General features: G+C 53.6%; 1 protein-coding gene across 1 annotated transcript in view; it reads right to left on the minus strand.

Annotated features, from left to right (window-relative positions):
• Window positions 1-26,397, minus strand: part of Spns2 (SPNS lysolipid transporter 2, sphingosine-1-phosphate) — a 37,374-nt gene that overhangs the window by 942 nt on the left and 10,035 nt on the right. The window contains 13 exon segments of the mRNA XM_059271131.1: window positions 294-340; window positions 850-916; window positions 919-954; window positions 957-1,011; window positions 1,095-1,193; window positions 3,278-3,343; window positions 3,479-3,668; window positions 3,756-3,908; window positions 4,188-4,330; window positions 5,681-5,747; window positions 5,950-6,101; window positions 10,548-10,684; window positions 21,328-21,393. Coding sequence (XP_059127114.1) covers window positions 298-340; window positions 850-916; window positions 919-954; window positions 957-1,011; window positions 1,095-1,193; window positions 3,278-3,343; window positions 3,479-3,668; window positions 3,756-3,908; window positions 4,188-4,330; window positions 5,681-5,747; window positions 5,950-6,101; window positions 10,548-10,684; window positions 21,328-21,393 — 1,274 coding nt within the window. The 3' untranslated portion in view covers window positions 294-297.

A 26,397-nucleotide genomic window follows, 5' to 3' on the forward strand; every position in this document is an offset into this window, starting at 1 on the left:
AGGGTGGGAGGTGCACCCTGTCACATCAGGAGGATTTAGGAGGACAGCAGGGTTTCTGGCAAGTTGCAGGGCTGACCTATGCTCCCAGCCCTTCTAGGGAAGGGAGGAGACTGATTTACTGGAAGAAGCCAGCTCCCACAAATCCACAGATTCCGTATCAACACATCAGAAGGAAGAGGGCAGACCTAGGGCAATGGGGAATCTGCTCAGGAAGGAGAACTTTCTGAAGGTGTTTTGTTCCCTGTTCCTTCACAGGCCACTCCTCCCACAGGGGCTTCCTGGCCTGCACTCACCACCTCAGACTTTCACGGATGCAGGCGGCATCACCAGCTGGTTCACCCTGAGGGAGAGACGGGCGGGGGTCAGGGTGGCACATCAGCGGGGACTGGGCCCAGGCACGGCTCTGGCACATCGCATCACTGGGGCCGGTAGACCGGAGGCGCTGGGCAGGGACCTCGTCAGCCCCAGGGGGAGGTGGGAAAGCCCAGGGGTAGGGAGAGGAGAGAGAAAGGAATAGAGAAAAGAGGAGAAAGAAGTCAGAAAAATGAGAGGAGGAGAAGGGGATGGGGCTCCCAGCTCTAAAACCCTGTTAACTCCAGAGAAAAACCCATGTCTAGAGCTCCCACAAAAAGGCCTGGCATCTGCCCGCCTGGGCTACCATGGGCTCGGCCCATGATACGCTGGCTGGGGGCATGAGAAGACTCAGAGCCAAGTGTTAATAGAGCTGGTCCTGGCCTCCAGCAGGTCACCTAGCCCTAAGGCTACAAAGTAACCCGGTCTCCTCCACCCTCGTGGAAAAGCGCTGTCACAGTCCCTGCTTCACAGCGTGCCCACCCCACCCCTACTCACTGCTGTTCAGCCTTGGCACGGTCGCTGAGGAAGAAGAGAGCGGTGGCAAGGAAGAACATGCCCCCAGGACCACAACAAAAGGGCACAGCATGAGGGCATAGCCAGGCTCAGAAACTCCCAGAGCGGGGAGTCCTTGGTGCTCTGGCGGATTAGGTCCGAGATCTGTGGGGATCAGGGTACTGGAATCAGGACAGGGCTATCTTCTGTGCCCCACCCCCAGGCAAGCCCCACCCTCAGCCACTCACAAAGCCAATGAGGTAGGGGCTTCCAGCATCCCCCAGCAGATGGGAGGTGAAGCTCTGCAAGGCCACAGCTGTGGCTCGTCGGGTGGGAATGACCACATACTGCAGGAGGAAGGGAGGGTCAGTGCCAGAAGGGCCGGCCGAGGCTGTGTACTAGGCTCATCCCTGTGGCTAAGACACTTCTGAAGTCCCACAGCCTCCGCTTCCTGTCCTGGATACTGATAGTCCTCCCACCCAGCCCTGTACTTCCCTACCCACCATGTAGGCATGGCTGCTTCTGTCAGCTCCACAGGGCCTCTTCTGTTCCCCATCTGCCCCTCCTCTCTGGAGCCTTGAAGCACCCACACACAGCTTCAGTCCCCATCACCCCAATGGCTCTGGCAGAACCCAGACTTAGTGATGGGAATCTGCACCTCCCTCCCCACCACATTCCATGGAACACAACTTCGGTACCAGTTGGCACAGGTCTTCCAAGGCCAGAGCTCTTGGAGCATGGAGGAGCTGAGCTAAAAGGTCCGGGGGCACTTTTTTTCTTTCTTTCTTTCTTTTTTAAAGATATGGCCTTGCTGCTTAACCCAAGCTGACCTCAACTTGCTATGCTCCTGGAGAGAACCCTCGTTTCTGAGGGATCACGTGTGGAGTTGTGCAACTCTGGACGTAGGATTCTAGTGTCTAGGCTTCCTGCCCTCCCTTTCTGTAAGCTAAACACCTGTCTTGTTTCCCTTCCATGAAGATTTAGCAAGGCTGAGGCTGGCTGAGGTGGAGAGGATATGAACTAGCATCCTACCCCAGAGTCTCTACTTGAACTCAAGCACCCTGACACCAGAGTCTAAGAGCCACTGGGCCTCAGGTCGTCCTGAACTAGACAGAACAGGCCCTGGCCCCACTTGAAGACAGATGGACGAGACTAGGACAACAGAACCAGGTGGCCCCTGCCCTGAGCTCCAGCTCCTCACACTGTCCATGACACCTGTCATTGTGGACAGTGGGAGCAGCCAGCATCCTCAAAGTACCCTGCTGGTGGGGAGGAGACAGGGAGGGATCTGGATCTGAGGATACTGCGTGGCCCCATTTCCAGCACTAATTAGTCACTTAGCCGGGACACTTAGTAAAACTGGGACATGAGTTCCCTGGGACCCAGACAGCTCCCAGGGGCTGCTGGGGGTGGGGGCTGTCAGGGGAGGGCATGCTGCCCAACGCCAAAGACACTTGATTCAGTCTTGCCACGGTTACGTAGTGACTGATCCCTGCCCTCGTTCTTGCCCAGCCCCTACTGAGGCACTCAGCTGAGTCCTCCCCACACTTCGACACAGCGCATGCGTGGGTAGAGAACAGAGGCACTGGTGGGCGACACAGGTATTTGAGAAAGCATAGGGTGGAGCAAGGCGGGCTTCCCGAAGTGAAGGGACTACAGAGGCCCCCAGACTCTGGCCTTCTGGCCTAAGCTCCCAAGCTAATAAATATCCAATTTATTCCCCTGCCTTACACCTCCTGCCATTCCATCTCCAGTCCTCTGCAGGCTTCTGACCCTGACCAGGAGGTCCCTCGAGGACCAAGCACAGGAGTCATCCCCTCCCCCACGTCACTCAGAGCTACAAGTCACTAGGCCCACAGCCCCTCCCCTGTTCTCCTGTCCCCACCCAGGAACACAAGCCCAAGCAGATGCTCAGACAGCCCTTTGTCCCTCGCCTGCTGGTCTGGAGGCCATTGTTGGTCCCCGTAAAGACAGCCTCGGTCTGTCCAGCCAGCCGCAGGCACTCGGCAGGCATGCCTGGGACCCAGCCTGAGCTGGCAAAGCCGAATGCAAGGACACTCGACTCCTGGGGGAGGAGTGCTGGCAGGCAGCACCACCTCAGTGCCAGCCTGGTACCACCAGCCTCCTAGCCACAAACCTGAAACCGGAGACAACCCCGCCCCTGCACCCCAACATCTGCCTGCTCTCTTAGCCACAAACTGGAAACCGGAGACAACCCTGCCCCTGTATCCCAACACCTACCTGCCCAACCCTGTTTCCAGACCCTTCCCAGATCTGACCCCCATGTATCTCTGATCCTCTCCCTGCCTCTGGGTTCACCTCTCCCACCACCAAGCGATGCTTACCCTGCACCCACCCTCCCAAGTTACCCCAGTGAAATTCTTAAGCCTGGGTCAGTCAGCAGAAGGTGACTGTGGACTTCCTGGCTTACCATGAGGATGTCTGCAGTGATGGCCCAGTTAGAAAACAGTAGTGTCTCCCCAACAAAGATGCATATCTATTCATAAAGAAGAAAGCAACCATGAGGGGCACAGGGCAGGGACACGCGACCCCCGCTGTGGGGATACAGGGTCCAGCAAGTCAGACTGCAACTCTAGCCCGTCTCCCCCCCCCCCCCCTCCCAAGGACTCACATAAGCGCCCACAATGCTGGTCTTGGCGGCCACAAAGATGAGGCAGATGAAGATGGCAGATCCCAGCATGCCCACAGCACACACCAGTGGGTCAGCCCGCTGGGTCCGCAGGCGGCACCAGCGAGTGGCTCCCGCACCTGTGACCACTCCCAGAAAGCCAGTAAAGCAGGTAATGGCCCCAAAGATGAGGCTGTGGAGGAAAAAGGACAGTCGAGTGTGATTTGAACAAGACGGTGGTTGGGACGGAGGCACCCAGTCCTTGGCGTCCAGGCTTTACCTGTCTTTGGCTCCGCAGGGCGGGCTGTTGCACGTCTCTGCGGTCTTTTGTACAACTTGAGCACGGTGCAGATAGAGGGGAATCCACATGCCCAGGGCCCCTGTGGCGAAGGACACGGCAGATGTGGCCAGGGAGGAAAAGACGTAACTGCGGCTGGGAAGAATCCAGGGAGGGACACTGAGTTGGCGCAGCCCTCACACCAGGGCCAGCGGGTCAGCCTATTCCCCCACAGCCTGCTATCCGCTGCCTCCCCCAGATAGAAATGCTCTTTCACAGGCCCAGGTGAGGGCTCAGGACGCAGGAACAATAAACTCTCGGGCCAGAATGTCATTCAGCCCCATAGGCTGTGGAGATGGCAGGTGAGTGTGGGTGGGCCACTTGGGGCCTCTCATCCAGGCCTCCTCCTACCACACCCTGCACAGTAGCACTCACTTTCGGATCAGAGCCTTCATGTCTCGAAGCCACGAGGTCCGTGCTTTGAGCTGCCCCCCAAGCTGATCAGCATGGCCTCTCTTAGTGGCTGGGACCAGGATGAGGATGAGTGTTCCTGTGATCATGCCCAGAACAGGGGACACCTGGTAGGACAGGAAACGTGAAGTTTGAATGCCAAATAGACTCTGTCTAGGCTGCACAGGAGGGCCCGGGCAACTGTTCCTTATCTGGACTCCAAGTCCTTTTTCTAGGCTAATATTTGCCCAGCTGAGTACCAGAGAGGCTGAGCGAAGCTGCTGAGGATGAGGCCAGGGAAGGGGGTAGGGGGCTCAAAGTGAACAGTCCAGACCAAAGGCCGGGCAGGAAAACAGGTTCAAGGGAGACTGAGATACTTCAGTGAGCGGGGGCAAGAAGTGGGGGGAAAGGAAGAGAGGAGGGGGAAGGAGGAAAGTGAGGGAGAGCTGTCTCAACAGATGAAGAATAGATGGGAAAACAAGCAGATAGATAGATAGATGCACTCATGCATGGACGGATGGACAAGTAGGTGAGTGGGTGGGTGGGTGGCTGAGTGGGTAGATGGATAATAAAAGAAAGACAGGTAGATGAAAAGCATAGGGAATGATGTCTTTGAGTAGAAGAGTTCTTTCGTAGGGGTGGAGAGCCATATACCAACTTGTCTAACCCCTGGGGCTAGGAATGTTCCAAGGTGTGTCCCTCAAACATGGACATTAGGTAGGGACCGGCCAGATAGGTGGTCTGTTCTTTACAGGGCCCCATATGAGCTTTGGTTCTTCCCTGTGTCCAGCCTCGTGTTAAGAACAGAATTCACAAGGCTCTAGGCCTCTCTCTACACAGAACCAAGCACCAGCCCAGGAGAAAAGAGAAGCTTGCTTCCCCCAGGCCTGGGAGTCGTGGCCTGGGGATCTCTTCTACATGCAATCCCTCCACCCTACAGCTCAACCTCCTCCCCATCATGGAATTCCACGGTGGCTGCTTCCTTCCTGCTTTTGAGGAAAAAACACTTTGTCTTGAGCTTCCGGCCCTCGGGGAGATGGGGGATCTCTGTTTCCTCTGATTGCACTGTTCTGGGGCCTTGGTGACTTGCCCCAACCCTCCAACAGAACAGGAAGTGGCTCCAAACCCTAAGAGCCCCCACACACAGGTCCTGTCCCAACCTCGCCCTAGAACAGAGCCAGAGCTGGAAGCAGGAAGCTGTGCTGTGGACCTGGAATTTCCTGATGTGGTGAGAGAATCCTCATCCTCTCCACTCCCGGGGGCTGGGGGTATGGTTCCAATCCTGGACTGAGGCCCTGTGGGTGACAGGACTAACTCCCCTGATACCTCAGCCTGAACTGATCTGCAGGGACAAGACCTCAGAGCCCAGGCTAGTGAGGGAGGAAGCCTGGAGGTTAAAGCCTGGCCTCTGGGCTTTGCTGCTCTCTGGGGGCAAGGGCTGGAGTGGGGAGCCTAAATAGGAGGGACCTAGGCCTTACCCGCAGGGCCCAATGCCAGTCTCCAGCTGCCTGCTTCACGCTGGAACCTGTGATGTAGCCCAGGCCGCTGCAGAGAAGACAGACACGCGTCAGAGCGAGCAGCTGAGCTGAGTGGGAAGTTCTTGTTGGCCTCCCACCCGGCCGGCCTGTGGAAGAGCAGGTCCAGGAGTCCTCTACAGCTGCCCGCCTCCGTGTCTGCTTAAAGCAGGGTTGGTGAGTTCAAGGGGACCTTGGCGCTCTTCCCGCAAACCGAGGTGCTTCACACTTACCTGCCCAGTGGGATGGCAAAATAGAAGACTGACAGCATAAGTGTGCGTGTGTTCTTGGTAAACAAGTCGCCGATGATGGTGGGTGCTATTGTGGAGTAGCTGGCTTCACCGATACCTACCAGCCCTCGGGACAGGACCAGCAGCCAGAAGTACTGTGGAGGAGGACAGAGAATGCTGGGGGACCGGCCATTCCCAGGCTTGCTCATCCCTATCCCATTACACCCTAGCCCTGGCAGGGTCCAGAAGCCAGGGGAAGAGGATGGAGCCCAGGACAAGCCTCAGCAGTGACCACAGCCACAGGCCACACAGGGCCCTGAGATACCCCTCAAAATGAAGGATCTGACTGGGACTGATCATTCCCAGGTTGGGGGAAGACAGGGCTCCGTGTCCCCACAAGCACTGGGGACTATATGCTTGGGCTATCTTAGCATCTCTGGCCTCACTTCAGGATCCAACAGTCACCTTTGCTCTGTGCCCTCCCCCAAGCAGGAAGGCTAGACCAAACCTGGCCGCACTGAAGACCTAGTGTGTGTGGGGAGTGGGCACAGTTGTCTAGTGGGCTCTGAGCCCCTCTCTGATGCACACATCAAAGGCCAGTGGTGGGGGAAGGGTGTGGCCATGCCAGCTGCCAGTGGTCCGACCCCTTTGATGTGGACCTGCCTTCCTCTGGCCCCCAGCTGCCCAGGGCCAGAGAACCCAGCATGGCCATGGTTTCCTTGCCCCACCCTTACCACCCATCCGGCCAGCCTTGCCCACATGCCCTGCTGTCCCTGTTGTCTCTGCCCAGCCATCTCCTGCCACTCTCTGGCCCCTGGCTGTCCGTGCTAGGGGCTGCTGACCCGTCTCACCCTCCCTGGTTCCTGGCATTTCTTTCACTGCAGACCAACTGCCCACAGCCTTCCCCTATTTTCCTATTGGGTGGTCTTGTCTCTTTTTGTATAGATTTATATTAGCATTTTCTACATCACAGGGCTGGATTCCTTGTCATTTTTGCCACTACTGTTCTCGGCCTTCTCTCTCTCCTCCTTGTTTACCCAATTTCGCCATTCATGGGCTTCCTGATGTCTAATTTGAGGCTGTCAAATCCTGACTCTTCCTCCATGCCTGGTTCAAGAAAGCCGACTCCAGCCCCAAAGTATAAAAGCATCCTCTTCTATTTCATGTTTGAAACCATTGGGAGAGAGACATCAAACTTCTTCATCACTCTAGCATGCTAAGGTGTCCCCGCCCACCCACCCACGCACCTGCCAGATTGATGCTGTCTCTGCCTTATGCTGCACACGTAAGTACCAAGAAACAACACTTAGCGTCCTCTCTGCTTGCAACAAATGGACAGAAAGGAGGCTGCTCCACTTGTTTTATTCCACCACATGCTTTGTTATTTTTTGATATATGCATGGTGACTGACATTGACCAAGTTTATTCTTCTACTAGCCACTCAGCATAAATATACCCTGAGTATCTGTGCAGGCCCAGTGGCGGTCATTTGAGTAGTTTTCTTTCTTTCTTCCTTCCTTCTTTCCTTCCTTCCTTCCTTCCTTCCTTCCTTCCTTCCTCCCTCCCTTCCTCCCTCCCTCCCTCTCCTTTCCTTCTCTTTGTGTGTGCACACACAAGAAGTGTGTGCGTGAGTGTGTGCAGGTACAAAGAGAGGTCAGGAATTAATGCTGGGTGTCTTCCTCTATTATTGCTCTCCATCTTATTCTTAGAAATAGGGTCTCTCACTGAACCTGGCGCCCACCAATTCAGCTAGACAGTGAGCTCCTAGGAGCCAGCTGTGCCCACTCCCCTGGCCCCAGGGTGATGGGAGCACACCACCACACTTGGCTTTTCCACAGGTTGCTGGAGCTCTAACTCAGGGTCTCATGCTTGCATGGCAAGCACCCTTATCCAGCGAGCCATCTTTCAGCCTCTCTTTTTCCTTTTGTTTTTTAAATATCTATTTTTAATTATGTGTATGCATGTATGTTTGTGAAGGTGTGTGTGTGTGTGTGTGTGTGTGTGTGTGTGTGTGTGTGTGTGTGTGCAGTACCGGAGGCCAGAAGAGGGAAGTTAGATCCCCTGGAACTGGAGTCATAGGTGGTTGAGAGGCACCCTACATGGGAGCTGAGAAGCGAAGTTTGGTCCTCTGGAAGAGCAGTAAGTACTCTTAACCACTGAGCCATCTTTCCAGGCTCCCCTGATGCCAGGAGGGATCCTCACGTTTGTTTGTCCACATGCTGGGGTTTTTCTAGCCTGTGTCCCTCCAGAGAGAAGCTGGGACACGGCAGGGATTTACAGTATCTTGACATTCTGATCTCCAAAGAGGCTCCACCAATTTACACTCCTGCCAACAGCTAGGCATCTCGGGCTCCCCGCAGCTGTACTAACACTTGGTATTGTCAGCCTCTTTAATTGTTGCCAATCTATGGGTGTGAAATGGTGACACCTTGCTTTGTTTTGCATTTCTCTGATTCCTCTGTAGGCCGAGGGACCTCTTCCTCCACTCACTGGCCATTGGTCATGCTCTGGAATGCCTTCACAACCCTTTGCTTATTTTCCTAGCATTGTTGTCTTTCTCTTGTTATTTTACAGTTTAGGTTTCTCAGTCTTGCTTTGGTTTTTTACTTCCCCATCTGTAGTTTATTCTGCACTGTGGTTGACACAGTACCCTCTTCCTGGGAGCTACTGGTAAGAGATGTGCCCTCAGCCAGCACTGGCTCCCCACTCCCTAGGGCCTTGCTTCACGGATCAATCATTGCTTAGTCTGTCCCTTGGCTGCTTTAGTCAGAACGGCCATTGTTTTGACAACTGATAGGGCGAACCCCATTCACTGTTATCTTTCACATTGTTCTTGGCTGTTTGGAGCAGTTTCTCTGCCAAATTAACTTTAAAATCACATTGCCAATGTCCCCCAAAAGCCCCTGTGGGGCTTGAACGGTGATCACCGTGAGTTTACAAAGCAACTGAAAGGGATCTGTCTGTTTCTCTCTTTGTCCCTGCTCATCTCTTCTCCCCAACACAGAAGGCATCAAGGCCTGGACTCATTCATTCATCAATCTCAGAAGAGGCCCCAGGGGCCCAGCCAGGGGCAGGGCAAGGCACAGAGGGCTGTGAAGGCTCCTAGCTTGGTCTTTGTTTCTAGGGTGAGCATCAGGCTCCACCCTGCACTGGGCCTGGGATTGCCTTGGACCTGATCCACCTCCCTGAAGCAAAGTGAGCTCCTGAAAACCTGTCTGGTCTACCAGTGAGCATGTGGCTCCTCCCCGTCCTTCAGAGTTCCAGGGCTCAGTGACGCAGCAGGAGGAAGGACTGGGCCTCAGGCCTGGCACTCAAGGCCTTCCTTGGCCTGGCCTCTGCCTTCCTTTCCAGCCCGGACACCCTTCTCTGTCTCTCAACACAATCCACTATCTCTGCATCTCTCGGTATGGCCCCCTGCCTGTGCCAGCTTCACCGTAAGTCATGGTTTCTCAGTCATGTCTGCTAGATTCATGTGTCACCTCCTCCAGGAAGCCTTCCTGGAACCCATGGACCACAAGGGCCCGTTCCTCTTCAGTGTTCAGCACTTTGGACAGCTTGAAGGCTGTGAGCCTGAAGCTCCTGTCACATCTGACAGGGACAGACAGAAAGCTCTTGAAGATGTTGGTTCTTCTTCCTCCATTGCTCCCCACAGATGCCATCACGTGGCTGACTACTAGCCATGAGAAGCTCACTGCCCTCGTGAGACAACACAGGCCTTCTTGGGAAGAATGAACAGAAAAGAGGATTTGCTGGACACTGGCCATGCTCCACAGCTGGACATTCATCAACCCAGTTGCTTCTCACAGAGGACCAGCCAACATAGGATTATTCCCACTTTAACAAGGAGGAAACTGAGGCTCAGAAAGGTGAAGCACGTTTCTCCAGGTTACAAAGCTGAGTGGGCAACTCAAACCCAGGACTGTGAAAGTCAAGGGTATTTCCTTTTTTTGTTTGTTTGTTTGTTTTTTGTTTTTTCGAGACAGGTTTCTCTGTGTAGTTTTGGTGCCTGTCCTGGATCTCACGCTGTAGACCAGGCTGGCCTGGAACTCACAGAGATCCACCTAGCTCTGCCTCCAGAGTGCTGGGATTAAAGGCGTGTGCCACCACCTCCTCCCGGCGGGTATTTCTTAAAACACTTTGATGTTGAATTGACATTTGCCTTCCTGGGACTTGGATTCAAGGAGTTGACTGGTCATCAAAGAGCAAACTGAGCCAGAAACAGAGTGACTCAGAGAGTAAGATTTGCACAGCGAGAGAACTGGGGTGGGGGTTGGGGGTGGGGGCAGGACTGGAAGCCTTACACCTAGGGCAGACTTATTCCCTGTTCCTGACATCCTGCCAGGCTGCTCAGATAGTCAGGTTGGCACGCAGGGCTGCAAGTCTTTTGGTCCAAGTCAGTACAGAGGAGACCCTGTCTGCAGGACTGGTTTATAACTGAATGCAAAGAAAGCTGCTATGGCTTTGCCTTGGGGGTGAAGCTCAGGAGCAGGCCTCGGTCTACAGGAGCACAGACCAGCACTCCCCGAGGGACCTGTACATCGGACACGGGGTGTGTGTGTGTGGGGGGGTAGTGTAAGCAGGAGAACCATGGGGGACCTCACCTGCTGAGGGATGAAAGAGCTAGAGAAGGTGACGGCCGACCAGAAGAAGATGCCACAGCTGAGGATCACCTTCCTATTGAATCGGTCACCCAGGTAGCCGAAGATGGGGGCAGCCACCATGAAGCTGCAGATGAACACTGTGGAGAGAAGAGAGGAGAGCTGGAGGGTCTGCGGGTCCTGGCTAAGGCCAAGTACAATGAGCCACAGCTGAGCCTGGATCCAGAGGGAGGAAGCAGCCCTGGGAGGACACCTTCAGCACCTGGCACATAGAGCAGGTGGGGGGTGGGGGAGGTGGAGGGGTGCACGGGATTAGGGGATATGGAGCTCCATCTCTTCTATCACTCCAGTTTATTCCATGTTCTGTGAATCTTGGAATACTGGCTCACACAGAGTGCCAGCCCAAGGCTTCCTACCTTACAGATGAGGTCAAGATTCAGAGGGAAAGGCTCCACAGGTAGAAATGGGACCTTTGTCCGCCTAGCCCCAGAGCCTCAGTTCCTTAGGCTTTGCCATTTAGTTTTGCTTGCTTACTTTTTGAGATAAGGTTTCCTAAAGCCCACGCGGCCAGAACTTTGCTACATAGCCAAGGATGACTTTGAACTTTGGATCCTACCACCCTCTATTTCCCATGTTCTAGGATTACAGGTGCATACCACCATACCTAGTTTATGTGCTAATGGGGATCAAACCCAGGGCCTCATGCATGCTAGGCAAGCACTCTACCAACTGAGGCACATCCCCAGCCCACACTGTTTTAAGACAAGCTCTCACTACGTAGTCCTGGCTGGCATGGAGCATGAAAACCAGGCTGGCCTCAAACTCACAGAGTTCTTCCTACCTCTGCCTCCTGACTGCTGGGATTAAAAATGTGCACCACCATGCCTGGCCTGCATTACTTTCTATATTATACTCGAGAGAGGGGCCGGAGAAATGGCTCAGAGGTTAAGAGCAATTTTTGCTCTTGCAGAAGATTCAGGTTCAGTTCCCAGCACCCACACGGTGGCTCACAACTACCTGTAACTCTACTTCCAGAGGACCTGATGCCCTCTTCTGACCTCTGTAACCACCAAGCACTCATGTAGTGCTTGCACATGTAGAGAAACTTTCACACACATAAAATAAAAAAAAAATAATAATAAACTTTTACAAGTACTTAAGAGAAAGAGAGATTCAGGGAGGGTAGGGGATCTGATACCTAAGGTCATGCAGCAAATCAGGGCATGCTTGAGTCTGGAACTCCTGGTCTTACCATCCACCAGGTCACTCAGCTGCCTTCACCCCCAGGCGGCTGCAGAGACTATCCTGAACACTGAAAACCCCACCATTCACTTATTCACTCATTCATGCGTGAATATTCATTTATTCATTCAGAAAGTAGGGAGAGGGACATGTCTTAGTTACTGCCCTATTGCTGTGAAGAGACACTGTGACAAAAGCAAATTATAAAAGAAAACAGGGACTTCCTTACAGGTTTAGAGGGTGAGTCCATGACCCTCACCGTGGGGAGTGTGGCAACAGGCAGGCAGCCATGACGGTGGAGCAGTAACTGAGAGCTGACATCCTATCCAAAGGATGGAGGCAGAGGGGGAGCTCACTGGGATGGTGGAGGCTTTTGAAACCTCAAGGCCCACCCCCATGACACACCTCCTCCAAGGCCACACCTCCTAATCCTTCCTAAACAGTCAATTGGGAACCAAACATTCAAATCCATGAGCCTGTGGGGCCATCCTCATTCAAACCACGACACTTTTGTAAGTTGCCTTGGTCCTGGGTCTCTTCACAGCAACAGAATAGTAACTAAGAGAGGGCATCTGCAATGTACTAATGTTAGGTGTCTGGGATTCGTGGGTGAATGAACACCAGAGTCCTGCCTGCTTAGGACTTACAGTCTAAGGAAGAAAAACACACAGATAACACAATAGCAGTAATAATTAATAAGCTGTGTAAGAGGGTGAGGAATACTAGGGAGGATCAAAGGGCAGGGACAGGAGATTAGAGTCTGGGAAGTTTCGCCTCAGCAAAGGCCTGCGGAAGGCACAGAAACATTTACTGGGGAATACTGGGGGAGCAGGCGGGAGTGCACTTAGCATGTCTGAGGGGCAGGAAAGAGGCCAGAGTGTCTGCAGCAAAAGGACAAGGTTGAGAGGTCAGATAGAGTGGGCTCCTCCATGGGGAAGTCAGGAGGGTGCAGAGCAAAGAACTAATGACCTGGTCTTGTTCTGCCAGGACAAGAGTGTGGTATAGAGTCATGTGGGACTTGGAGAGAATGCCACTGTTGGTGGTGGTGGGAGGGGCTTGGCGCTCTAGGTGAGTTAAAGAGACTCAGGTGAGGCTGGTAGAGGCCAGCCACACAGCAAGGCAGCCCCCCTGTCTCATGGAAGGCAGTCCCATTGCCGGCAGGCAGATGGCCAGACAACACTGGCCTCTGCCTGCTGGGCTCCTGTGTGCACGGCTTAGCAGTCCCTGGGGAGGCAGCATTTAAGAGGGAGGAGGAATGAAAAGAGGAGGGCCGTGAGCAAGGCAAAGTGGGCTGTGTAGAGGAACATGAAGGATCCTTCTCTCTGCGGGACTTGAAAACACAGGACAGAGGACCTGGTAATTCAGGTCTGTAACTTAGGCTTTGAGCAGAATCAGTCCATGGGCCTCAGAGACATCCTGTCCAGGGTTCAAGCCCAGCTCTGTATCTTCTGAGCTAGGACCCTTCGCCAGGTCACATCTGTGTCCCCGCTTCATTGGTGTGTTGGTAAATGTGTAAAAACAGGTTCTCTAAAAAGGGTCAGAGGAGGGGCCCCATGATGCCTGGAGATGGTGCATCTCCATAGTATAAACACTCCCACCTAGCTGGGGCCAAGCCACCAAAGAGACATAAAGCTCAGCACTCAGTACCTTCCCAATCACAGGCGTTTCCACCATTCAGTTAAAAGGAGTTTACCTCAAGCACACTGATAATAGCCTGATGTAGGAAAGTAATTAGGAAGTGATGACTCCTGAGCATTTATCAGCTTCTTTTAATACAAATCACTCAGTTGTAAGTTTATATAATTTAGTTCTGAACAATGGCTGTGTCTAACAAGCAGCTCACACAATTCCTAAAAATTTAACAATCGGCTCTCATGAGCCAGTCTGAGCCAGCTCTCCACGCCAACTTCCTCATCTGTAAAATGAAGATAAAAATAGCTGCTGCTCTGGGTGGCTTGAGTATTGGATGAGGCAGTGCGGGGGAAGGTGCTTCACACCCTGCCCGGCTGGGTCAACAAGGCTCTGTTTACATTAGCCAGGGCCAATATTATTTCCTTACATCTACAGAAAGAATGCTTTCTTGTTAGCCCCGCCTCCCAAGACCTGCCCAAGATCAGATCAGGATGTGGACAAGGAAAAGCTTAGTCGCAAAAGGCTTACACGTGTTTAGGGGAAGAGGAACAACTGCCTTCTGTATGCCTGTCTGAGCTGGGTGGGGAGTGGGCAGAGAAAATCAGAGTAGGAGATGCACAGCTCAATGTATTTAAAGCCTGGGAATCAGTAGGGAGCACCAAATCCTGGTGACATCAAAGCCTAGGAGTTCACCATGAGGATAACACTTTATATATATACATATATATATATGTGTATATATATATATACACACATGGGTATGTATATATATAACACTTTACATGTGCGTATCACATATATACGTCTATATATAAACTTTATTATGTAAATTTCAAGTCTTCTAATCATATTGTGTGACGGTTAATGAAGCATGATGCTTATTGTTAATAAGGCCTGCAGTTGTCAATGATGGATCACTTATTACAGGCCAGGCCCTGGACATACTCTTGGCATATGCATTCATTATCTCAGTCAAATTATTGCTATAACTTCATCTTACAGAGGAGACAACCCGGCTGAAAGAAGTGATGTCACATGGCAAGTGTGTGGCTGAGCCAGAATTAAATCTCAATTTACCCGTCTTTAAAGCCCTTGCTCTAAATCACATCACTTGCTGCTGGACTAGGAAAAAGATGGTCCCCACAGACGACCCTGAGGTCAGAGAATGTTCAGGGTGTACTGGGACAGCAGGAGATGGGTCAGGCTGCAGTCTGAGAAGGCCATGGAGGGAGACAGGTCCCTAGACACCAGGACTAGGCTTGCATTCTGAGCCATAGCATGACCCCATCCCACCTCTGTGGGGAGGAACGCTTGGAAACGCTCCCACTGGATGACTGAAGGAACCTGAAGCAGGCACCCAGGCCTTGGTCACATCGAACTGTCTTCAACAGGCCAGCCTTCTGGCTCTCCCACCCTGACTTTTTGCTCATGCAGTGGGCAGGAACACCAGGACTGGTAGGCTTCCGTAAGCAGTGCACCTGTTCCCACCTGCCAGTCCAGGCTGCCACTCCCCCAAACTCCTCCACTCCATCAAAAAACTTGAGCCCTACTTTTCTGTACCCACATAACTGCTGGGGCCACTGAGGCCCCAAGGGATAGAGGAACACACCCTGAATGACATAGCAAGCCAGGCTGGGACCTCAGTGCCTTCCCGTAGGAACAAAGGAATCCAGGGTCAGGAATGTGTCGGGTCATCTTTGCAGCCTCATCCCTCAGACTCCTCCTAGCCCTCAGGGGCATCACTGGCCAGCGGCAGGCCTTGCACACTGTCAGGATAGGGACGGGAGGAACAGCCCAGGCCAAGGCCTGGACGGTGAACTATGTCCCTTGGGAACAATGGGCACTGAGAGGCTTACAAAGCCATCAGGCTGCTCTGTTGGAATAAAGACCAGCAACAGCTAGAAGCTTCCGGTGCCTTCCACTCCTGCCCCATGGTCTTTGTGGGAGGAGAGCTTTCAGACCAGACTGGCTGCCCCGCCCCCAACCTCGATATAGGCAGAGTGGCTTTCCCGGCAGTTCCCGCATACACGAGGACATCCTGTGGCCAGGGTGTGGGGAAGACCTCACTCAGCTCACGCTTGCTGAGCCCACAGGTCTGGGACAATGGAGCTGTAGGGCAAGGAGCCAGGCAGAGGGGGCAGGGTACCCGGGCTACTGCTGATGGGAGGAGTCTAGCTCAGTATCGGAACTCAGGCGCCAAGCCTCACTCTCTCCTTCACAGAGCTGGCTCAAGGCCATCAGGAAAAATGGAAGGCAGCCTGAGAGAGGGGTGCCAGGCATCACGGATGATGCATGTAACCCTAGCACTCAAGAGACTGAAGCAGGAAGATTGCACGCTTGAGACCAATTTGAGGTACATAGCAGGTTCCAGGCCAGTCTGGGATACATAGCAAGACTTTGTTTCAAAGTAAAATGAAAAGTGCTTAGGACATAGCTCAGTGGCAGAGCACTTACCTAGCCAGTGCTAGGTCCTGGGTTTGATCCCCAGTACCACAAAAGAAAAACAAGACAGATGGCTGGCTGAATGACATGTCTGAGGTATCATCTATTTCCTGTGGCTGTCACAGAGCTCATGTGCTAACATCCAGGAGGTGGGAGCATGCCTCACAGGGGATCTGCATGATGGCAACCACAGCTGTAGCCCTATCCATGGTAGGAGATGCCACTCTCACTATACATGGGGCCTGCCTGACCAGAGAAAGTGGCATCAGAGTAGGAGATGGCAAGGTGGTTGCCAGGGGAGGCACTGTGGCTGTCGAGTCTACCTCCTGCCCCTGCCTGGCCTGGCTGAACCAGGCCTATGTTTCCCAAGTCCAAATTCCAGCTGGCTGCTATTTCAAGAAGACACACAACCCTCCACATCCTGTGGGCAGGGAGGAGACTCAGACAGATGTGGGCAGCCTCTGCCATCCAGGCCACCCAGGCCACCCTAGCCGATGGATGGGGTAGACACAGGGCACACATGGCTCCTCTGGTGACGTCTGGGATCCCTCCACATTCAGCCCTCAGGCAGGAAGAATCCATCACTGCTCTCTTTATACTCCACTTTGGACAGAACGCCTGCGCTGGCCTCTCCAGCCACAGGTGGGTGGCTTCTTGGGCCTCCTTAGGACAGCAGGCCCTGGGACGGTGGCTGTGGGGCTGCTCAGCTTTGCCTGTGGAACTTAAGTCTGCTGAAGCAGAGCATGTTGCTGGGCTGACCGAGATGGAAAAGGAGCAAGACACTGTCTGGTTTCAGTCTGAGCCATCTCTTCCTCTAACCCTACCCCATCCTGGCACTTCCTGTGGCCCCACAAACTCAAGCCCTGAGTAGCCTCCAGCCTCCTCTGCCATCCGTTCCTGCACCAGGCAACAGTGTGAACATGTTGATGCGTACAACTTCAGGGACTGCCCTGCTCTCACGCCTTCTCCCTATTGCTTCAAGACAAAGCCAGGAACCTTAGCCCAGTCTTCAAGCCCTTCACAGGAATGTCCTACCGATTCTTCTGCCTCCTCTTCCTCCATTCTCCCCATACCAAAGCTTATAGCTGACCAATTACAGGTCACAAAGGCCAGGGGACATCACAAACAACCATCACACCTACTGTCCCTTCCCTGTGTTGCATGGACACTGATTCCTTCACATCTATTTTCTAATTTGTTTATTTTCTCTTCAACTAGACTCATCAATGTATCTAATTGTCACCTTATTTTACACCAAATTTTTTTTTTTTAACTTCTAGTAGTTTCAGGTATTTTAAACATCTTCCTGTTCTCTTTTCATTGTGTGCTATTCTTTTTTTATTTTATTTTATTTTTATTATTTTTCAAGACAGGATTTCTCTGTGTAACAGGCCTGGCTGTCCTGGAACTCACTCTGTAGACCAGGCTGGCCTCAAACTCACAGAGATCCACCTGCCTCTGCCTCCTGAGTGCTAAAGGCGTGTGCCACCACTGTCTGGCATTTGCTATTCTTTTTGTATATATCATGACTTCCTTTGAACTTTAAAACTAAGCATTCCTAGGGGTTTTTTTTTTTGGTTGTTGTTGTTGTTGTTTTTGAGACAGGGTCTCATTCTAGCTCAGGCTATCCTGGAATTTGTTCTGTAGCCCAGGCTAGTCCTAAACTCATAGTAATCCCCTTGCCTCAGCCTCTTATGTGCTTGAGATGTCAGGTGTGAGCTACCATGCCTAGCTAATTATACCTATTTTTACAATCCTTTAAAAACTAGGCTATTCTCTGTAGTTCTTCAGGCTGTTTCCAGGACCAGCTGCCTGCCTCTCACAAAGATGAGTGGCTTCTTTTTTTTCTCCTGGTGCTGAGGATGGAGCCTAAGGCCTTGAACCTGTGAGGCAAGCACTCTACCATTACATCACATACTCATCACATTCTCTGCACTACTGTGAGCGCTATTAATTTTTTTTTTTTAAATCCTCATGTGATCAGACACCAGACGGCCTGGGAATTGAACCCGGGTCCTCTAGATTATCAGGCACTATTCGTTTTGGATGTGGATGTCTTCAGGGAGAGCTGTCACCTGTGTCCACGCCGTCTCGACATCATGAAGGCTTCCCTAAAGAGTCACTTGGATTTGCTTTTGCTGGGGTCCCTGGAAACAGATGGCTTCCACGGAAAAAGGAGCAAGCAGCAGGCCTGAGGGTGCCAGGGCTGGCAGCAGGCTCTCTGCAGAAAGTCAGAGGCAGGCAGGAAACATCTGCCTGGAATGGGAACACGACCAGCCGAGCCGTCGGCCAGCCTAGACAGGCTTGGGATCAGGAGCCTGCCTGAGTTCTGAGGGAAAACTGAGTCAGCCTCGTGACCCTGGAAGCCCAAGCCAGCACTGGCCTGTGCTTCGGGTAAAAAAATCCTTCCTCAGCCTGGAAGATGACCAGCCACGCAGCCAGGAAGCCACAGAACTAGCACATGGGGGAAGCACGTTGCGCTAGTCGGCTTTTGTGTACGTTTGAAATTTTGTGAAAATGTTGTTACGAACACTGCCAAGGGCCCAGCACATACAACTGCCCCTGGTGCTCTGAGGCACATGGCCGCAGCTCCATCTCCCAGTCCAGCTTTTGACTGCAGCTCTTTGCTTCTGGCACCTGGGAATTCCCTGTTAGCTTTCAAGTACAGCTATGTAATTTAAACGGGTTTTCTCTGCATATTTCTCCCAGCTAGGAGAGCGAGGTGTGTGTGGGGGGGGGGGAGCAGGGGTGGAGGGAGAGATGGGGCTCTGACATCTATTGACAAACTGACCAGATGTCCTTTCCCATGAATGAAAAAGCCCCGTTGAAATATCCCCTCTTCTGGGAGGCCTTTCCCACCCGCCACCAGCCACAGCTAGGCGCACACTCAACCGTCTCTCCAGGCTCCCACACTGAACCCCGGATCTGAGCCGTAACTGAACGGCATTTTCTACTACCACTGACAGCGGGGGGACTCTGCTTGCTAGAGGGGTCTAAAGCATGAACAACAGCCAGCCCAGGGCGTGCCAAGCAACAGCTTTAGTAGCTGCTATCCCTTTCGGTGTGAGCTATGGAGGCTCCCCCAGTGGCTAGAGTTCTACTGTAGGCTGCCACGGAAGCCACGTTGAGCCAGCAGCAATGTACAAGGGGATGCTGACAGTGGACCCCTTCCCAGGGGGTGACAGGAAGGGCAGGCCCAAACCGAACCCTCTATCTCCTCACAATCCTCCCAGCCCCAAAGCCCCTGGAGCCCACAAATACGCTGGCGCTGTTCTCAGCCCTGGCCCTTTGATCCAGGCAAGCAGCAACACTTAACTGGTGCCCTCCACCAGCTCTGACCTTATCAGGCTCAGGGGAGAGACAAGTGCCCGGGGCACAGGCCAATTAGGTGCCTTGCTCCGGTGCCCACTGAGTCACATCCTGGTTGAGCTTGCCCAGCTTCTTAGCCGACATGGCCAGCAGGGTGAGGACACTGCAGGGAGCCATCCCCGAGCCGCGTCACAATAAACAGCAGGGTGAAGGCCATGGGGCAAGGACTCATGAGACTCTGAGAAGGCTGGGAGTTCTCATCTGTGGGGACACTGGGATGCCAGACACTCAAACTCCAAGAGCCAAGAGGGCAGCAGCATGCAGAGGCAGGGTCCCTCTGCCACAAGTCCTCACTCAGCAAGTTGCTCCCCTCCCTGGCCCACCTCTTTCACCAGCAAGAGAACTTGGCAAAGGGAGCCCGTAGGGTTCTGGAAGAATCAAAGGAGACCATATTTGTGGGGGACCTGTCCACTTCCAGCCAGGTCCCTGGAGATCAGTAGGGACCATGTGCCCTCTTATGAAGAGAGAATCCAACCTGGAAGGTACTGCAGAAGGAATCAGGGCCTGACCTCCCACATTCTCTGGGACTGGTAACCCCCATGCTCCCGAGAGGCCAGGCAGGACTGACCACACTCAGGGTAGTTGATGAAGGAAGCTGGGGTACAGCCTCCCTCCAGATCACCAGCAAGGCTAGGACCAGAGGGATAAGGTTCATCCAGGTTCCTGGGGACTCAGGGACCATGTGTGGTAGGGGCCAGGGTCTAGGAAAGCTGTGCAGTGCACTCTTCCCATATTACCACTGGCCAGGACCCCTTCCTCTGGGTGATCACTGCACAGAGCAGGGCAGCCCAGCCAGGGAGGCCAGGAAGCAGAAAGAAAGGCCTGGGCTCATGGCTTGGTGGAGGCCACAGCTGTTGGGGCAGAGTCCTGACCACTATGTGGACACGAGACCACACAGCCTTGCCCCTCCTGAGTTAAGTGTCACTTGTTAAGAAGGAGTCCTACAGCCAGTAAGTAGATCTCTCTCTGAGCCAGAGACCCTATCCAGGATCTTTGCTCAGGGACAAGGAGCTGGGTGCTCTCTGAGGGGCCTGGGCAGGTACTGCTTGCCATGCCAGTGTCATTCTGGGAGCTCTAGGGGCCATTGTGCATATGGAATGCCACCTAGACAGGTCAGGCAGGTTCCAAGGCAGATTCCCTCCACCCCCACCCTCCCAGAACAGCTAGGCTGGGGAAGGGTTCATGGGCTGGAATGCAAAACCAGAGCTCTCCCACACACCAGCCTGCCTAGGGTTCACAGCCAGATGAACTCCAGGCCCAGAGACAGGCTGGAGTCATACAACAAGGTTGGAGCCCAGTCAAGACGAGACATCCTGGGATCCCATACTGGACTGAGTCTCCAGCAGACCTTCAAGAGCCAGCTTAGGTCATGGTGGTATAGCCAAAGCTAGGAGGGAGGCCAGGGAGCCAAGAGTACAGATCCTACAGGCCCCTGGAGGGTAGGGCAAGGAAGAGGGAGACATGGTCTCTGTCTCCAGACGGGAAACTGAGAGTCTAGGGCAGATGCACAGTGGCTTCTCCTATAGCCTCTGCTGTATTTGCCACAGGTCCTGCCTCTGATGGCCCATGGGCAGGCCGGGATCCTAGGAAGAAGAGGCAGGAACCCTCAGGCCAAGCCTAGACAGGACCCAGGACCTCAGAGTCCCGCAGAAGCTGACAGGTGGTGGCATCCCTTGTTATTCAAGAGGTGATTCCTAAATGGATCAGAACGAAGGCGTGGAGGGAGGTGCAGTGACAGGAACAGGAACTGAGGCTCAGCTGGCATCACCCAAATCACTGGCTCCCTTTTTACCAAGTGGGCCAAGACACTGGGTACCGATGACGTCTTAGAACCCCAAAGAAGGGTCCCCTTGGTGGGCTTCGGCTCCGACCCTGTGCTCTCGTTGTCTCTACACCCACTTGGGACAGGTGCGTGTATTTTGTTTTACAAGAAAAGAAGCTGAGGCTTAGAAGGACAGAGCCCGTGGTGAAAGGCAATAGTGGAATTTTGCTGCAATGCCCACCCTCGTTCTGATTTGAGGACAGAAGAGACCAAGAGAATGAAGGCTGAGCAGAGCTGCTACCCCTGGGCAGATAGTGAGGTAAGAATAGGCCTTACCTGACTGCAGCAAGCCGGCGCCCCGGTCCTTGACCCCAAAGTGCTGCTGGATGTCCAGAAGAACACCTGGAGGGGAGACAGAGGGTGCTTACCGCAAAGTCTAATGCAAGGGTATTCCCATTAGCTGCCCCGGTCTCAGACCAGCCTGGCCCATCTCCCACATTCCCACCCTGCTGTGACGTCCACTTTGCCTAGGCTATCCAGACCACTGGGAAGCTTGGGGTGCCAGCCTCCCCTCCTCTACTTTCCATGCTCAGCCTGGGCATGATATCCACTCATCAGCCATGGCAGGAGCCTGAAGTATAAAAGCAGAGCAAGGCTCTCCTGTGGTTACTCCATAAGACTGACCTCTGCCTTGCCTGTGCTCCACCCTGGGTGAGAGAGCAGGACCTGAACCACAGGCCTGGGTCCTGTTCTCTGCCATTCACAAAGTCCCCAGCTAAAGAGCAAAGTGCAGCCACAGCCAGTTGTGGAGACAACCAGTGACTAGAAACGAGGACCAAGTGGCTTAAGACAACATTCACACAGGCTCTCAAGCACACAGAGACACACACAGACACACACAGACACACAGACACACACACACACACACACTCACACGCACGCACACACCACTCATGCCAGCTGCCCTCATGACCAGGACTCCAGTTCCCAGACACAGAAAGTCGGCCTCAGGGAAACAGGTCCCAGAGGCCATGACTGCCCCCCCAGTCTACCACCTTTGCTCCCCACTAGGGCTCTGACCATCAACAGAAGCTAAAGAAAATCTACAAATCATCCACTGCTGACAAAGAGAGCCACAGCTGCGTTAGGGCTACAGACCCCAGATCACTTCTGTAGCTCTTAGTCAAGTCTCCAGAGTTAGCACCCCCAGTAGCCCAGCCCAGGGCCCCACTGGGCTTATCTCTGTGGACAGAAGGACCACCAGGCCACAGTCCTTTACCACAGAGAAAGGGTTAGGGAGAGAAGAGGAAGAGACGACGCCCTGCCTTCAAGAGCTGCCCACACGGGGAGCAGAGGCCCTTGGAGACCCTGGAGCTTTCTCTGACAATAACAGCATTACTGGTGACTGGCCGTTTGTGTTGCTGGGTGTGAAATCCCATATAGCCCTGTGAGACTGCACTGTTATCCCACTGGACAGGTGAAGAAACTGAGGCACAGGAGATTGAACCATAAGATCAAAGTCACCAACATGGAAGAAGGAGTCAGGGATCGCTGAGCACTGTGTCTGGATCTAGTATGACAGATGGAGGGGGCACCAAATGTCATTGTCCCTCTTTAGGCCCTTCTGGGAAGCTGAGGGATCTCGCCGGCTGTAGGGCCAGGCCTGGCTGGTAGCTGGCAGCCTGACAGTCGGGAGAAAGCATCTTCCTCTCTAATTCCCTGAGTGGATTCTCCATAATTACGCTAATGAAGAGGCAGTGTGAGGCCTAGCTAATGACTTAACAACCAAGGTCTAATGGGGCAATGCCCCTGCCACAAAGCTGGATAGTAGGAGCCAGGCCTGCAGAGGGACACAGTCACTATGTGGGACCAGAGAAGCCCTGACCAGCCTCAGAGGCCAAGAGGCAATGCCAATGGGCTCAACCTTGGGGAACTGTCCACACTCACCTCGCAGGCCCTAGCCCATCCCTCCTGAGCCCCAGGCCTCTCTCAGTCACTGTCACCTGTGAATTCACAGTGTACAAGCCCTTCCTCAGGTCACAGACAACAGGTTCACGGCTCTGCCAACCCTGCCCTCCTGTCCCACTTCCTGGATGACAGCCCCACCTCTCAAACTACCCAATGGCTGCTTCCACACTCCAAACGCCTCTTCTCCAGCTTGGCCCTTGGGTCACTCTACCGATCCCTGCCACTCCTTCAAGACTGGCCCCCACGCCTCCTCTTCTAAGCAGTCTTCCCTATTTCTCCCCCTTCTGCCAGGCTCAGTCAGTCACTGCCCAGTGTCTCCTGGTCCATCCTGATATTAGCACCGACCCCAAGGATGGGTCAGGATGAGTTCGTTCAGTGGGGAAGACACACCACACGGGTCGTAGGGGTACTCCTGGGACCCGCTGTGACTGGGAACTAATGCCATTAGTAATTGCTTTCTGGTAAGTTCTGGTATTGAGAGGCTCTCAGGGCAAATCTGAACACACGTGCCTAGTGTTCCAGTTGCCACCTCCATTCTGCACATGAGTAAACCAAGGCTAAGGGGGAGGAAGCCACTGTCACACACCACCTCAGGCTCTGGACATGAGCTTTGAAACCAGGTCTTGAAATACAGAAGGGAAAAAAACAAGCTTTGTTTCTGTCAATGGACTCTCATAACAGATAGCTTCTGCGAGCAAAGGTCAAGGCAGGGGGTCTCCACGGAGCACACAAGCCCTGGCGGCTGCAGCAGACACAAAGGGGGAGCCGGTCACTTCAGCTCAGGCAGTATCCACCAAAGGAGGCATCAGACTCCCCAGGGTGAAGACTCAGTCCCAAGGCAGGTGCCCGTCATAAACCCCAGGCTGTCCTGTGGGGTTCCCACAACCCCCTCAAGTTCAATTCATTTGCTAGCACAGTTCACAGAACTCAGGGGGAACACATGCGTTCAAGCACACCACACACACACACACACACACACACACACACACACACACACACACGTCTATGACAAAGATTTCAGAGTACACATAGAACAATGCCTGCGTTAAGACATGTGGGGAGGAGCATGGGGCCTCCTCACCTCCTAAAACATCACCTTACAGGAACCTCCCAGCACTCCTGCTCTCCAGTCGTTTGGGATTTTTGTGGAGGCCTTGTTATATAGGCCTGATTCATTGAACCCTTGACCAGCGGTAATCAACTCAGTCCCCGGCTCCTCCCTCTTCTGTCCCAGCTTTCCAATCTTGCCTTCAGTGACCAGCCCCTATCCTGAGGCTCCCTGGGGGCAGGACCGCCAGCCAACTCATTAGCATGCCGAATACGCTAATCCTTTCAAAATTCCAACGATTTTGGTGAAAAGTAAAGAGGCTCTCTTGCTGTCCTCTGCCTTGCCTCTTCCTGCTTCATATTTATCCCCTAGCTCAGGGCCCAGCACAGAGCTGGTCCCCAGGGACAGTAAGGGGCAGGATGGATATAGACGGATAGGTGGCCATGGGTAGGGCATAGGCCATGGGGAGCCTCAGAGCTGGGTAGATAAAGGATGGGTATCCGGAGGGAATGGGAGAATGAACTGCGCCCCCACTCTCCCACCACCACCCATCCTGAGTCTGTGGCTGTCTGCCCACCACCAAAGGAAGGGCCTAAAGTTATGAGAGCCCTCTTTCAGGGAAGGAAGTTGTATCAAAACCTGTAAAACCTTCCAGCTAGTCACTCCCTACCCGGTGGTTTTCCAGCTTGACACTTGCCTCTGCTTCCAGGAAGCTTTCCCTGACTTCCCCATTCTCCACACGCAGACAGGCATCCAAGGTCCCCAGGAACTCTAGGGAAGTTTAGAAGCCAGGGTACAGGAAGTTTGGGGTCCCCTCTGCCACCTGCCCTAAAGCTGTGGGTGCAAGGCCAGAGTAACCTTCTTGCAGAGCAGGGACTGCATCAAAAGAGGTCAGGCCCCTCGGAGACTTTCTAGGTCATTTTCTGTCTTTCCGGCCTGGAGAGAGGCAGGAGAACAGGATCCCGATAGCCACTGGCATGGGAAGCATGTGTCACAACAGCTCCTAGCTGGCTCACATTTTCCTCTGGGCTCCAGCCTGGCACAAGCACATACATCCTCTCTTTTCTACCACAGCCTTACATTTACTCTTTCCTGGAGGCTGAGGTTTGCTGGGTCACAGGATGGGCCTCACGCCCAGGAGCAGCTTCCCACAGCTCAGGCCAAGCCCGGCCCCCTGGCCCACCAGTTCCAGCCAGGGAGGGGACAAGGTGGGGTTCCCACCCCAGTGTGGTTCCCACCTATTCTAGCCTGAGGCCAGCCTCTCCAGGAGGCCCACCCCACCCACATTCACAAGGGCCACAGGGTCTCCATCCCCAAGGACACATACTCTGGAATAGCAGAATCCCTGAATTCTCAAATCCATTCACAGCCATCGCACCCCTCACAAATCTCTGAGGGAAGGCTCTCCTTTCCTCATAGGATCCTGCATCTGTCAGCCTCTATCTGGTGCCTCCTTCACAGCAGCAGCTCTTGAAATGCCCCCCCACCCCATGGGTCTGGGAATGTGGCTCAATTGCTAGACAGCCTGCCTAGCACTCACAATGCTCCCATTCTGATTCCCAGCACCTCATATACTAAGTGTGGTGGTGCATGATGCCTCTAATCCATCACTCAAGAGGTGAAGAGCCGGGCGGTGGTGGCACACGCCTTTAATCCCAGCACTCGGGAGGCAGAGCCAGGCGGATCTCTGTGAGTTCGAGGCCAGCCTGGGCTACCAAGTGAGTTCCAGGAAAGGCACAAATCTACACAGAGAAACCCTGTCTCGAAAAACAAAACAAAAAAAAAAAAAAAAAAAAAAGAGGTAAAGAGACAGGAGGATCAGAAGTTCAAGATATCTTTGGCTATATCGCAAGTTCAAGGCCAGCCTGGGCTATATGTGACCTCCAAACAAAACAAGACAAAAATAGAGTTCTGCTCTCCAAATTGTGTCCTCACTCAGGGTGGATAATCCGGAGTGGCTTACCCCAGGCTCTCCTCTCATCCTTCAGCTTCCCAGCTTCTCTTTCCACAGCTGCCAGCTGGCTCCATCCCTAAGCAGCACCGCTGAACACCCAGGCTTCCGTGGCGGTCACCTGCAGTCCTTCTTACCACCCTCAATCCCATGAACAATCCCCGGTATCCTCAGCCTAGCCGGCAGCTTCCCTGCGTCTAGCTAGCCCTTGCTTGCCCCTGTTCACCGCTCCTGCAGCCAGACCTCATTTAGCATCCGCTGACTAGGTTCCAGGTGAGTAAGGCTCTAGAACCCTCAAGGCTATTCCTGGACTCAAGAGGCTACCTGCTGCAGCCTGGTGGGGGTCAGCTCTGGCCACGCCTCAGAATCACCCACAACTTCCTCAAGATCCACTGACTCAGCCTCTGGCTCGGTGATACTACCACAGACAAGAGCAAGG

The sequence above is a fragment of the Peromyscus eremicus genome, chromosome 8a (assembly GCF_949786415.1).
Source record: "Peromyscus eremicus chromosome 8a, PerEre_H2_v1, whole genome shotgun sequence".
In the NCBI taxonomy this organism is placed as follows: domain Eukaryota; kingdom Metazoa; phylum Chordata; class Mammalia; order Rodentia; family Cricetidae; genus Peromyscus; species Peromyscus eremicus.